This window comes from Capsicum annuum, unplaced genomic scaffold, assembly GCF_002878395.1.
Source record: "Capsicum annuum cultivar UCD-10X-F1 unplaced genomic scaffold, UCD10Xv1.1 ctg81797, whole genome shotgun sequence".
NCBI classification, from domain to species: Eukaryota; Viridiplantae; Streptophyta; class Magnoliopsida; order Solanales; family Solanaceae; genus Capsicum; species Capsicum annuum.
Window position 1 is genome coordinate 15,930 of NW_025892544.1, and position 12,335 is coordinate 28,264.

The 12,335-nt window shown below is 33.6% G+C and overlaps 1 protein-coding gene across 2 annotated transcripts; it reads right to left on the reverse strand.

Moving 5' to 3' along the window:
- Positions 1-2,947: 2,947 nt before the first annotated feature.
- LOC107842799 (probable sodium/metabolite cotransporter BASS1, chloroplastic) lies at positions 2,948-8,070 on the reverse strand. Of its 2 annotated transcripts, none has more exons than XM_047405831.1 (7): positions 7,509-8,070; positions 6,181-6,321; positions 4,557-4,712; positions 4,319-4,440; positions 4,067-4,228; positions 3,913-3,973; positions 2,948-3,357 (listed from the first exon to the last, which is right to left on the reverse strand). In XM_047405831.1, exons 1-7 carry the CDS (start codon positions 7,920-7,922, stop codon positions 3,169-3,171), a joined length of 1,245 nt encoding a protein of 414 aa, XP_047261787.1. In that variant the 5' UTR covers positions 7,923-8,070; the 3' UTR covers positions 2,948-3,168. The 2 variants fall into 2 exon arrangements, with proteins under 2 accessions (XP_047261787.1, XP_047261788.1); XM_047405832.1 differs by having other exon boundaries at positions 4,185-4,217; positions 7,509-8,050.
- Positions 8,071-12,335: the final 4,265 nt, after the last annotated feature.

A 12,335-nucleotide genomic window follows, 5' to 3' on the forward strand; every position in this document is an offset into this window, starting at 1 on the left:
GTAATAACAACTAAAAATTCTCAACCCAATTTCAAACCCATCAATTAAAACACAATGAATATTGATTAAATAATTTTCATAATGTAAAAACACAAGTTAGGGATGAGCAACATGCCCAAAATATAAAGCAATTTGAAGAGAAATCAATGTTTGGAGTCCGGGTGATGAAATCATTATGAAAACCTTGAATTTTCTTGGTCTGGGAGTTAAAAAAAAAAGAGTAGTGTTTTGATATTTGAAAGCTGAATAAAAAGGGTCATATATGTGTTTAAAAGTCGTATTGTGGGTAAAAAGACCAGAAGCCCCTCACTCCAAGTAAAAGAAAAATAAAACTGCACGATATTACTATAGTAGTGTAGCACTCTCTTATCGCGAAGGTTATCCTCCGTGCCACTCCCTTATCGTGGAGGTTAGTCTCCGTGCCACGACCTTATTACGGAGGCTTACTACCTCGAGATCCCAAAATGACCCCGAACTCCTTCTAAAAATTTCCAAACTTTCTCCAAACACCTTTTTAATACCCTGACCATGATTCAAGTCAAAAATTGACATAACATACATGGGATTGTCAAAATAAAATGGTCAAAATTTTGTGGGGTCTTACACTCAGTTAGGTTGTAGTCAGTCCTTACTTTTACTTTTGAGTTATATATTTTGTTTATCGTATTTGCCTAGCATAGCTCGATATTTACATATCTATTCATTTTTCTGTTGACTTGGCTTACATTCTCGTACTTTGTATTTATCTTTTATTATATTTGTCCTCGATTGAATGATGATACCTACTGAGTATCCATTGCTTTGGTACTCATACTAAACTTCTACATATTTTTTCTAATTTAGATTCCAGTACGAGCCATCGACGTTGACGTTATCCTAGAGCCCTGCTATTGATCTAAAAATGGGGAAGCTTTCTAGAGTCCAGAGTGGATCTTCCTTCATCTACTTCAATTATATTTTTTTTTGTATTTCTGAAACTATTTTGTGTGTATTTGTGTATATACATATATACTTTCTAGTACTCTTCTTTTTGGTCTTAGTGGCTCCTAGAACTAATCTTACCAGGTCTTGGGAGGGATTATTTTATTTATTTTGTCCTCTTCCTTAACTTGTACACTATTGTGTATGCATATCCTTTCTGCTTTCGCCTATTTTATTATTGTTGTTGATTTATTTCTCATTTTCCTTCATCTTCCACCTGTTAGCTCGTTACTTGTTGTTTCAGGCTGTGACTTGGCTTACCTACTGGTGGGTTGAAGTAAATGTCATCAAGACCTGAGAAATTGATTGAGAAAAAAGGCCAAAAGACTTGATTTTTGAGCTAAAACAACATAAAAATCTGCATGAACATGTCAAATGGCATGCGGGATGTTACAACATGGAACGACTTAAATATGACATCTAATTTGTGGTGTTACATTGCACTTGTTTATAAAATCTCAAAAAGTCGTTTAAGGGATGAATTAGTAAAGGAAAAAGGGTCAAATTTCCTTTTCTATTTTGAGAAATTGGTTAAATACACCCTTTTTCATACTTTAGGGCCAATATATACCCTCGTTGTCATACTAGGGTCAAATTTACCCTCGTTGTTAAGAAACTTTTCGTCTGTATCCTTCCTTGAACCAAAAAGCCAAATCAACATTAAATGTCCCATTTTTTAAAAACAAAACACACCCTAATCTAACTCGCCCCACCCAATTCGACCCACAAAAATGATACAAACAAATATACCATGTCCTCAGTTCTGTTGGTAGAAGTTTTTCAACAAACAAATATATTCCTGTTTCAACGTGCAACACGAATAGATTGTTTAAAAATAAACAAAAAGTAAAATAGAATAAAATAACGCAGAAGTGTGGAACTAGAGAAAAGATATAGTACAAAGTCTGCTCATGTTCCAATTATGTTCAAATTTCAATATTTTAGCTAGTATGCAATTTTAGAATAAGTGGATAAGTTTTCTGAGCAAATGACATGAGAAGAAATTTGTATAGATCCAATTTGTATACAAGGACATAAAAATGAAGAGATGTCATGATTGTTTATGTCTGCACTGATGCAAATTTATTTTTCATGAGCTATGCACTGATAAATATCTAGTGATCTAATATCGTAGGAAAAATTTCAACCAACAGAACTTAGGGGTGGGTGGGTGTATTTGTTTGTATCTTTTTTGTGGGTCGAGTCGGACAGGATAGATTAAAGTGTGTTTATTTTTAAAAATGGGGCATTTAACATTGAATGGGGTTTTTTTGTTAAAGGAAGGGTACAGATGAAAAGTTTTTTAACAATGAGAATAAATTTGACCCCAAAGTATGACAACGAGCGTAAATTTAACCTTAATATACGATGAAGGATATATTTAGCTAATTTTTAAAAGTAGAGGAGTAAATTTGATCTTTTATCCATTAGTAAAACTACTTCATGATTTCTTAATATGCTGTGTTAAAAAAATTAACTACTTTTTTCGTAATGCTCCAGACTTTTTCTGAAAGGCACGTCTTTTCTCGTAAAGGCACCACCCTTTTGCTAAAACCACCCTTTTGCTAAAGGACATCATGTTCACCTGAGGATTTACTGGGTGGTGAATAACTAATTTCAAAATTAATATTTTGGGATAACTTGTTTTCAACCAAACGAAATACATAAACCTTGCCTCGTAATTTAATACTAAAAGTCAATTTTTTTTTCCCCTCTCCTTCTGCATCTTCTAAAAAATAAAAATTAGTGTCAAGTGTAATTTGTAACATTCTGAAATGCCGGGTCATTAGAATTGTTTCTCCATTTCATCTTGAGATGAATTAATCCGAAACCTTGAGCATCAAGGGGATTAAATTCTTTAGGAATGCACAGTGCAATCACTGGCTCGGAAATAATTTTACTGTTTTAATTAGAGATATTGCTTTAATAAATCTTATTAAGGATACATAAAAATAACACTTCTAACTGCCCATAAAAAGTAGAATACTAACCTGAAAAATATAGTAGCAAACAACTTGAAACACTAAATTAAACTCTACTGATAATGTGAATTAAGACCCCCACCCCCACACCGCTTCCCGGAAAAAAAAAAAAAAAAAAAGAAGCAAAGTTACCAAGCTCAGGACAATTGTACAAGCAGGATTAAAATGGTGACCATGAATCCTACTATGATTTTATTAGCCACTACTATGATTTATCAGTGGCCTCTAGACTAATCTTTGAATCAGAAGGGTCAATATATCTCCAAAAGAAACCTAAAGTACTGCCCATTATGTTCATAATAACAGCTGACATTGCAGGAGGTAATGCAACCAACGGTGATGCGAAATGTGCGGTCGCTAAAACCACTCCCAAGGAGGAATTCTGCATGCCAACCTGCAAGGCAATACAAAAAGAAGTGCAACATCATTGTTGCATATGTCACAGGACAAATAAAAGTTTAAGGAGCAGGGAAATGAAAACTAAATCTTTCTTGAAATACGTCTAATGGGGAATCATAAGTTTCTTAGCCGTCTTCAAGGTTTTAGTTGAGATCAGCTAAAGTGATCATACAGGTGAGGCAAAAGCAGGTACAAAAGGATGATAACTACATATATATGTCAACAGGATTTAGCGGTATTCTTACAGCAACTTACCTTATGACAAAAAATTGCTTATGCCCTTGGAACTAGAGGTCATCTTCTACCTTTCTACGTATAATATTTGCCTCCATGGACATGCTTTGTTTAAATGAATAAACATAAAATATTACAAGCTCCATTGCTAATTGAATGTCGACATGATTAAACGGACCAATATCTGCTGGCTCTTAGTTAACTCATAGACAGAAAGGGTCAAAAGTCGTAACATGTGAATATTAACATAGATTTAAACTTATCTTGACAGACTAAAATTTCCAAGTAGTATCCCATTAGGTGAATAATCAAGTACCTCGATGGATATGGCACGTCTCTGAGGTTCAGCAAAACCGCCTAGGGTGGCTGACAGGTACCTGCAAAAAGTGTTTATCACAATACAGATCCTATGGGATGCTGAAATCATGGACAAATGTAACTAGCCTTAACAAACAGGGGTATGTTCTTACCCCACAAAGAATCCAGCAAAATGCAACAAAAGCACGGAAACCACTACAGCCCCAAATTCACTTGCGAATATTGCTTGAACCCGATTAAATAAAGATAAATCAGAGGAGACTGACATACCAGCCATTGAAGATCTCAGACGAACAACATTTTCTGAGAATACACTAGTATAAAAGAGAAAAATTTTAGGGCATAAACAACAGTTCAGAGCAACAAGCATCAAGATGATAATGATAAAGCTTCAATAAATAAACCTGCAAGCAAGCAGTGATGAAGTTAAGACTGCTAGAAGCGGAGCAAACGGTGCAACAACTTTCACTGCTCTTGGAAATTTGCTCTGCAGATAAGAACCTATGAGAATTGGAGCAACCACCACCTATAAAAGAGTATCATGAAGACGGAATGAAATAAATTAGTGAAAAAAAGAAACAACTTCTTTGATGAATCAAAATGTAAGAATTGCAGAAAACAATTCATTGAAAATGAACTAACTTGTACTGTGCTGATGGAAAGCTTAATAGCATCCACAGGAACATATGTGCCTGCCAGAATCATCGTCAAGAGGGGAGTGAGAACAACTGCTCCAAGTGTGGTACACAATGTCATCACTACTGATAATGGTACATCTCCTTGTGCAATTAAGGTTACCTGTAATACTATCAGAAAGCAAAAATGAACTTTACAATGAGTTAAATGTTGTAAGCCATAGATTCCGTAGACTATGTCATCTGAAAGTATAAGAGTAAATTCAAAAAACATTAGAGTTTTTCCCTGAATCTAACAATTCTTTGGCATGTTACAAAATTGTGGCAACCAAATGACAAAAGATTCTAGACTGGAGGTGCTCTAACTGAAATTAACTTTTAGCAAGAAGGGAAGGAATGGGGTAACAGAAAACAGACAATGCTTCTAAGGGTTTTGCTATGTGATAAATTTCGTAGCAAAAGCAACATATTTTTAATAAATGTTTCCAACTTTACCGTATGGCAATTTGTTCTTCAGGGCACCATGCCATGTGAGAAATCGTTGTTTTATTCAAAAGACGGTTGGTGTTCACCTTCCTTATCTTTTCAGGTTTTCTTTTTGCTATGTGCTCTGCACTGCTGCTAAAATGTTTTCCTATTAACCGAAGCATCAAGCGTATATTTTATGTTTATATTCCTAAAAAAGCAAATGTGAGAAATCTAATACTGTAAGATTGCAGATTGGCAAGCTAACTCAAATGAAATTGGTAATCTCACTATAAACTATCAAACTATATACCTCAGTCATTACTATGTACCCACCAAGTGGTGAGCAAGTTAAAAAGACAAACTAAGCGCATGCATATACCTAATAGAGCTTGCGGTTGTCTATATCCTTAATCATGTGTCTAGAACTCAATGGCAGTAAATTTGAAGGTACAGATCCAAAGAGGCACATATGGTGCAACACAACGGAAAATCATCTACAAGCAACAAACCCAGTGTATTCCCACATAGTGGGGTCTGGTGGAAAATCATCTACAAGATGTTAACATAAAATAATGGAAGGGCAAAGAATGAGAAACCAATCATAATGGACATGCTTTTACCACGTTAAAATGGAGCCAAAACAACGAAGCACTATATATATATGTATACATAAACGTATTTGTAGGTACGAGAGTAACTCAACTAGTTTAGTCTCCAATCTATATAGAATTGAAGCCAAAATTCATACTGTCAAGGAAACTAAAACTTTATTAAAGGATACAAATTCTTGGTTAAGTTGGTTATTCATTGTTATTTGTCGAGGCCCGAGGGTGTAAACTAAATGTTGATCTAGAATCCTGATTACTTCTATTTATAAGAATCAGCTAGAACAATGCTGGTTCTTAAAGACTAACCAACATTCTCAAACAACATGAAGGAATAAGAATAAAGCTATCTTTAGCACTTCCCCTAACGGCAATTCATGACAAATAGATACAGTTATACACAACCAGAGATTGAAAGATCAAGATCTGTAAGGATTGCTAAAATGTGTTCATTTCCTACTGAAATTCATGCCATTACTATTTAAATATGTTTTCTAAGAAATTTAGCATGTTATACTTGTTTAATAAGATAATAACCCAAGCGAGACTCATTCTTACCACATTGGATGCAGTACCCCCTGGACAACAAGCAAGCAATATTAGACCAACGGAAACTGAAGGAGAAAGACCCAAACATTTGCCAACTATCACTCCAAAGGCTGGCATAATTGTATATTGTGCAGCACAACCGAAAAGAATCTGAAAGATGGAAGAACAAAGACCTTCAGCCCGCATAGTTATACTTTAACCTTTCTTTTGAAACTTAACATTGAAATTAACAATATCCGTTTCATTTTGGTTAGTCTTTCAACGAGAAGTGGGACCCAAATAATAGGAAAATATTGTAATTTTAACAACTATAGGGAATCCAAGAGAACGTGCAAGATTAAATTTAAATGTGACATAATCGACAATCATTGTGGCAGGTATAGAATTCTATTTTTTGTTTCTTTTGAATTTGGTGCTTGGAGCCTATGTTGCTCGGACTCTCCAGATTGATGCCACACCCGCGTTGAATTCTTAAAAAATACACCACTTTTGAATGATCCAACATGCACCTATTGACATTTTGGAAGAGTCCGAGCAACATAGCTTGGAGCGTGGTTAATTAATGGTTCCTTCTTGTGATCATTGACATTCTTGTTATATAACTGGACCACTCTCTAGCAAGTAACACGTGAATAAAATTCAACTCAACATAAGTAAGACGGTTGTGTTTGTAACAATTATTGAAGTCATTCAGTGACATTAATTGTGTAATATCACTCTTAAGAACAAATTGGAATAATAAAAATTGGAACAAGGGTGTCGCAAGTTAAAATAAGTATTACTTTTAAGTGCAGTAAATAAAACAATGAAAAAAATGGCAGGAAAATTTTCATCATCCTGGCAAACATTTACATGTTAAATTATTCAATTAGCATTGAAACCAACTTTAGCAACCAAGGGTGCATATATATATATATATATATATATATATGTATGTATGGTTCAAAATTGCAGTAATTCCACATACTTTTATATAGTCTAACATGAAGAAACTTGAAGAATGACAAATGAAATTGAGATAATGCACAAGTACCTCCAAACTATACTTGAAATCTGGGTGACACACTTAAACTTTACGGTCCTATTACCCCTTAAGTCTTAAGAATTGAACCCACTGACGCTGGGCTAGGCACTTCTCTTGTGCTCAATGAGTTCAATATATAATATATACCTTTTAAATTTGTAAAAACTGCTAATTTTTCAACGACTTGAACTTATGTAGGCCCGTTTCTGAGCTTAGGTGCGTCACAAGAATTTTAGAATTTCAGTTATAGTTTGTTTGATACTTGTGCCTTATCCCAACGAAATTGAAAGAGAGGAAGAGTGGTAAAACTCACAGAAAGAGGCCTTTGCAAGAACAAGTTGAACAAATCTTTGAGCTGCAAAGTGAGACCCATAGCCAACATAATAAACCCAAGAGCTAAAGTATATGAAGTTGGAGCTGCATTAACAAACCATGAAAAAGTGGATGGTCTTAAACAAGCAACAACTCCACCAACAGTTACATAGACAGGGTAAAGGCCAGCAACAGCTAACAGCCATTCTTCCCATCTAGATTTGTTTACATAACTAGTAACTGCCACATGAGGAAGATTATTTTGAGAATTTTCATGAACACAATTGACACTTAACAGTAGGTACTGCTTAAAATTTTTTGGCCTTGATGAAATTATGGGTTTATTAAAGGGCATTATCCTTGGCCTGTGTTTTGGTTGTGAAATAAGTGGAGAGAAGCAAAGAGATAACGCCATTATTGAATTGAGTATCTTGTAGTTTTGATAGTTGATGTTGGTAGATTATAGAAAGAGAAAAAAAGAAGTGATGATGCCTGATGGGGGAATTCATTGGGTATCGCTGTCGAGTGCCACGAGAAATTTTAACCCCGCGCCCCCTAAACCCACACCGAATATCAACTTACCATTGTATTTAACAAAAGTAAAAATAAAGTACTTTCTGTATTTCATTTTATGTGTCATCAATTATTTTTATCCTTTTTGCACTCACTCTTCTCTCGTAACATTCAAAAATAATTTTTATTTATATTTATATTTATGATCAAACAAAATATAACTTCAACTTCAACGCCAATAAAACATCTACTTAATGGATTCAAACATCAGTTTGACATAACACGTGAAAATTCAGTTCAATTTTAAAAATTGAATGTCATTCAGGCATAGCTAATACGTAAAATAATTATCATTTACGGGTAAGATTTAGATTAAATACTTAAATATATATTTCTATTGTATTTATATATTTATATATTTTGTGACTCATATACAAGTCTCTAATTTTGAGGTTCTCTAATTTGAGGCTCATATACAATCTCTAAAGATTTGTATTTATTTATAAATTAAATTTTGGGGATCAATACAAATTTTTAAAGTAAATTTGTATTTGTATATACAATCTCTAATTTGTGTAAGTAGTTACTAAATTGTAGCTACATCATGCAGTTAGACAAATTGTAGTTATGACGCCTTATTTATTGCTAGCCATTTATTAAATTTTCCTTTCTTTTTTCTTTAACTTAGACCCGTTTGACCATAAGAAATATTTATTTTTTTTGAAAAATAATTTCACTTTATTCAAAAATTATTGTTTGGCAATAAAAATTGTATTTGAAAAAGTAAAAATAACTCAATACTTGTTTTCACTTTTTTTAATTTTACTTGTTCACCTTTTCCAGTTATGTTTAAACACTTGAAATTCTAAAAATTCATTCCAAAAAGATATGATTAAACACAACTCTAACTCCAAAACTTTCAAACAAACTGAATTTTTAAAATTTTCACAATCAAATGTTTACTTAATCATGAGTATTTGAAGTGCAAATTTAGTGAGGGGTTACATGAGGAAGGCATAAAAATGCGTCTGGATACATAGGCACTCCCCAAGAGCGAGCGCTTCAAATATCATGGCTCTATTATCTAGAGTAGTGGGGTCACGAATACTGATGTCACTCATTGTATTGGTGCGACGTGTTTAAAATGGAGGCTTACCTGTGAGTCTTGTGTGATTAAAAGATACCACAAAAACTTAAAGATAAATTTTAGGGAAAAGACATCATTTTCACGCCATACTATACAAGAAAAGTTTAAGCCACACCTAAATTATATGACCTATTACACACCTTAACTATATAAAAGTGATATTATTACCTCCCCGCAATCCCCATTCTAAGGCTAGTATTACAATTATTTTAGGCGCGTCTAGCCTATTAAATAACAAAATTAAATGTATAAAAACATTAAGGGAAAAGACATCATTTCCACCCCAAACTATAGTCGAAAAGTCGAATCCATACCTAAACTATATAAGTGACCTATTACACACCTTAACTATAAAAAAATAATACTTTTTATTGACGTGGTGCTGATGTGGTAGCGCGTGTAAAACACTACACCACATGCAAGTGGTGGTAGCCTGACAGGGTGTAAATAATTTCACTTTTTTATAGTTTAGGTGTGTAATAGGTCACTAGAATAGTTCAGGTGTGGCTTTGACTTTTTGGGTATAGTTTGGGGTGGAAACGATGCCTTTTCCCTAAATTTTATAAAGTAGTGGTTAGACTAACGTTGCTATATAGGACGGAGTGTTAGCTAGTCGAAAATTTCCACGTTTAGAAAATTCATGTCGCAAAGATAAGGATGTTGAGATGAATATGTGCATATGTTGGATGTGATAGAATCGAGAATAAAGTTATTTGAGATTACGTGAGAGCGTTCTCTGTGGTATACCAAATAAGGAAAGCGAAATTGAGATAGTTTGAACATGTGATAAGGCAATGTTCAGACACCTTAGTAAGGAGGTGAGATAGATTAGATATAGTAGACACAAAGAGAGGTAGAGGTAGGTCTAAGAATGATAGCCTAAAGGAAGGCTATACACGAAATTGGTACTAAGATAACAAAAACCAGCAAGCACACATAGAGAAAACAACACAATAGAAGGAGACGAAGAAGAAGAATTGCATAAAATTAAAGATAGATAGAAAGATCCTTACTTCTACCAATGAATAGCACTAGAAGGTGTATCAAATATTCAAACACATATCACCAATGTAGGCTCAATCCTTCCTCTTAGGTGAACCAAAGGACTCACACTTCCTCAAGCACATTTTTCTTGCCAAATAATCCAATACAAGTGAAAAAACAATTCCAAATGTATTAGGATTCAAGTTTCAAATTTTCTCTCTTAAGGAGAAGAGAAAGACTACAAACTAACACTAAGATTACAATCTAAAGTTCACTCAATTAATTATCTCAAAACTAAGGAAAATAAGAGCTAATGTGTTTATTTATACTTATTACAAACAATGACAAAAATACCCTTAATGAAGGGTTCTCCTTTGGAGTGTAAAAAGAGGCCGTTAAAAGACCATAATAGCCCTAACTTTGGGCGCCTCTTGGGTGTTGAAATATAAGGTAAAAAGTTCTTTTATCCCTTCAAGTGAGGCGCCTCTTGAGTGTATGGATTCCCTTCTCCCCTTTCAACTTGACAAGACTTTAAAAGGCTCCAAACACTTGCCAATTTCAAAGCTTGAGCCTTTGACCATGCCTTGTATACTTTTGTGCTCTTCATGCTTGTATCAAAGAAGTATTGAAGTGAGGTGATTAGAAATGACATGACGCATATTCAGGTTACGAAGGACATAACCTTATATAGGAGGATATGGTGGATGCGTATTAGACTAGAAGGTTAGTTCGGTAGGAGTGTTGTCGTGATATAGTACCCCTAGGGTTTAGCCATATATATATCTATCATTGTTATTTATTCTGTATGTTTTAATTATCGCACTATTTTGTGGTTGATTATTCTTTTTCGGTAGACTTTACACCGTTCTATTGTTAGTTGTCATATTGTTTTCACTGTTTTCCTCTTCTTCGTCCCTGAATTTATTACACTTGAGTCGAGGGCTTTCCAAAAACAACCTTTATATTTTTTAGAGATAGTGGTAAGGTATGCATATACTTTACCCTCTCCGCCTCACTTGTAAAATTTTACTGGATATATTATAGTTGTTATTAGATGACTACTTAGATTTTTTGATGAATTTAGAGCTTATTTTTCTATGCCTCTCTTCCTCTCTCATATTTACTTGTCCACTTTAAACTCCAAAGATAATAATTGATACAAGAATTTTATCATAATATCTATATTAATTAATAAATAGTATTAAATCTAAAAAATAATTTTAAAAATAAATAATTAATGTTAAGAATAAAAAATATAATTATTTTTTCTTGATATGTTTAAAGTCAATTTCATTTTTCTTATATCACTAGAAATATAATTATCTTTTGGTTGGGTTCAATTGGTGTGAATGGAAAATGAAAAGTTATTTGGAAGGGATATAACTCTTCGAGTAAAAGACACGCTATTTCGAAAAAAGGTATGATTATTTGGATGGTTGTGGTTATTCGGAAAATACACACTCTTTCGAATGGACAGACATGAATGTTCAGAAAGAATACACCTTTTCCGTGAACCATTGCCACCTTTCGGTAGGGGCACTTAATGGCTATATAAACTTGCATTTTTCAATAGGTTTAGTATGAATTTTTCTGCACTTGAAAACATTTATTGTCTTCTAAAATACTCTGTGTGATCATCTAACTGTTGAGTGAGTTCAAAGAGAATCAATTGTTTGAGGTACCACTACAGTCGGATTGTTAAGACATTTATCCTAGGAGGAAAATTCCCCCACCTCAAGTACATGAGGGGAATTATTTCCTTAAGGACACTCCATGAATTTTGAGGACTTGACTTTTCTGCTTCATCTAATTTTCTTTAAAATACTGACAACACACTTCTTTGAAAAGTCATTTTTGATCTTGTGTTAAAGGTGTTGAAAACTTCAGAAGTGTTCTTGATTTATTCTTGAACTCGTGTTAAAGTTGTTTTGTCAAAATATAGATTTTTGTGTACCCGAAACAACAATCTTAAGGACATAATTACTAATCTATATTGTTTTGTTTACTGTTTTTCAGTAAATTGTTTGAACTTCATATTGATAGTTCTTCAACTTTTTGAACTTGTGTTTGAAGTTCTTGAAACTTCATTTTGATAGTTCATAAGTTGGTTGAAATTGTGTTGAAGTTCTTAACATTTGGTTTGGTCATTTTTCAGAAAATAGTTTGAACTTCATTTTGTTGATG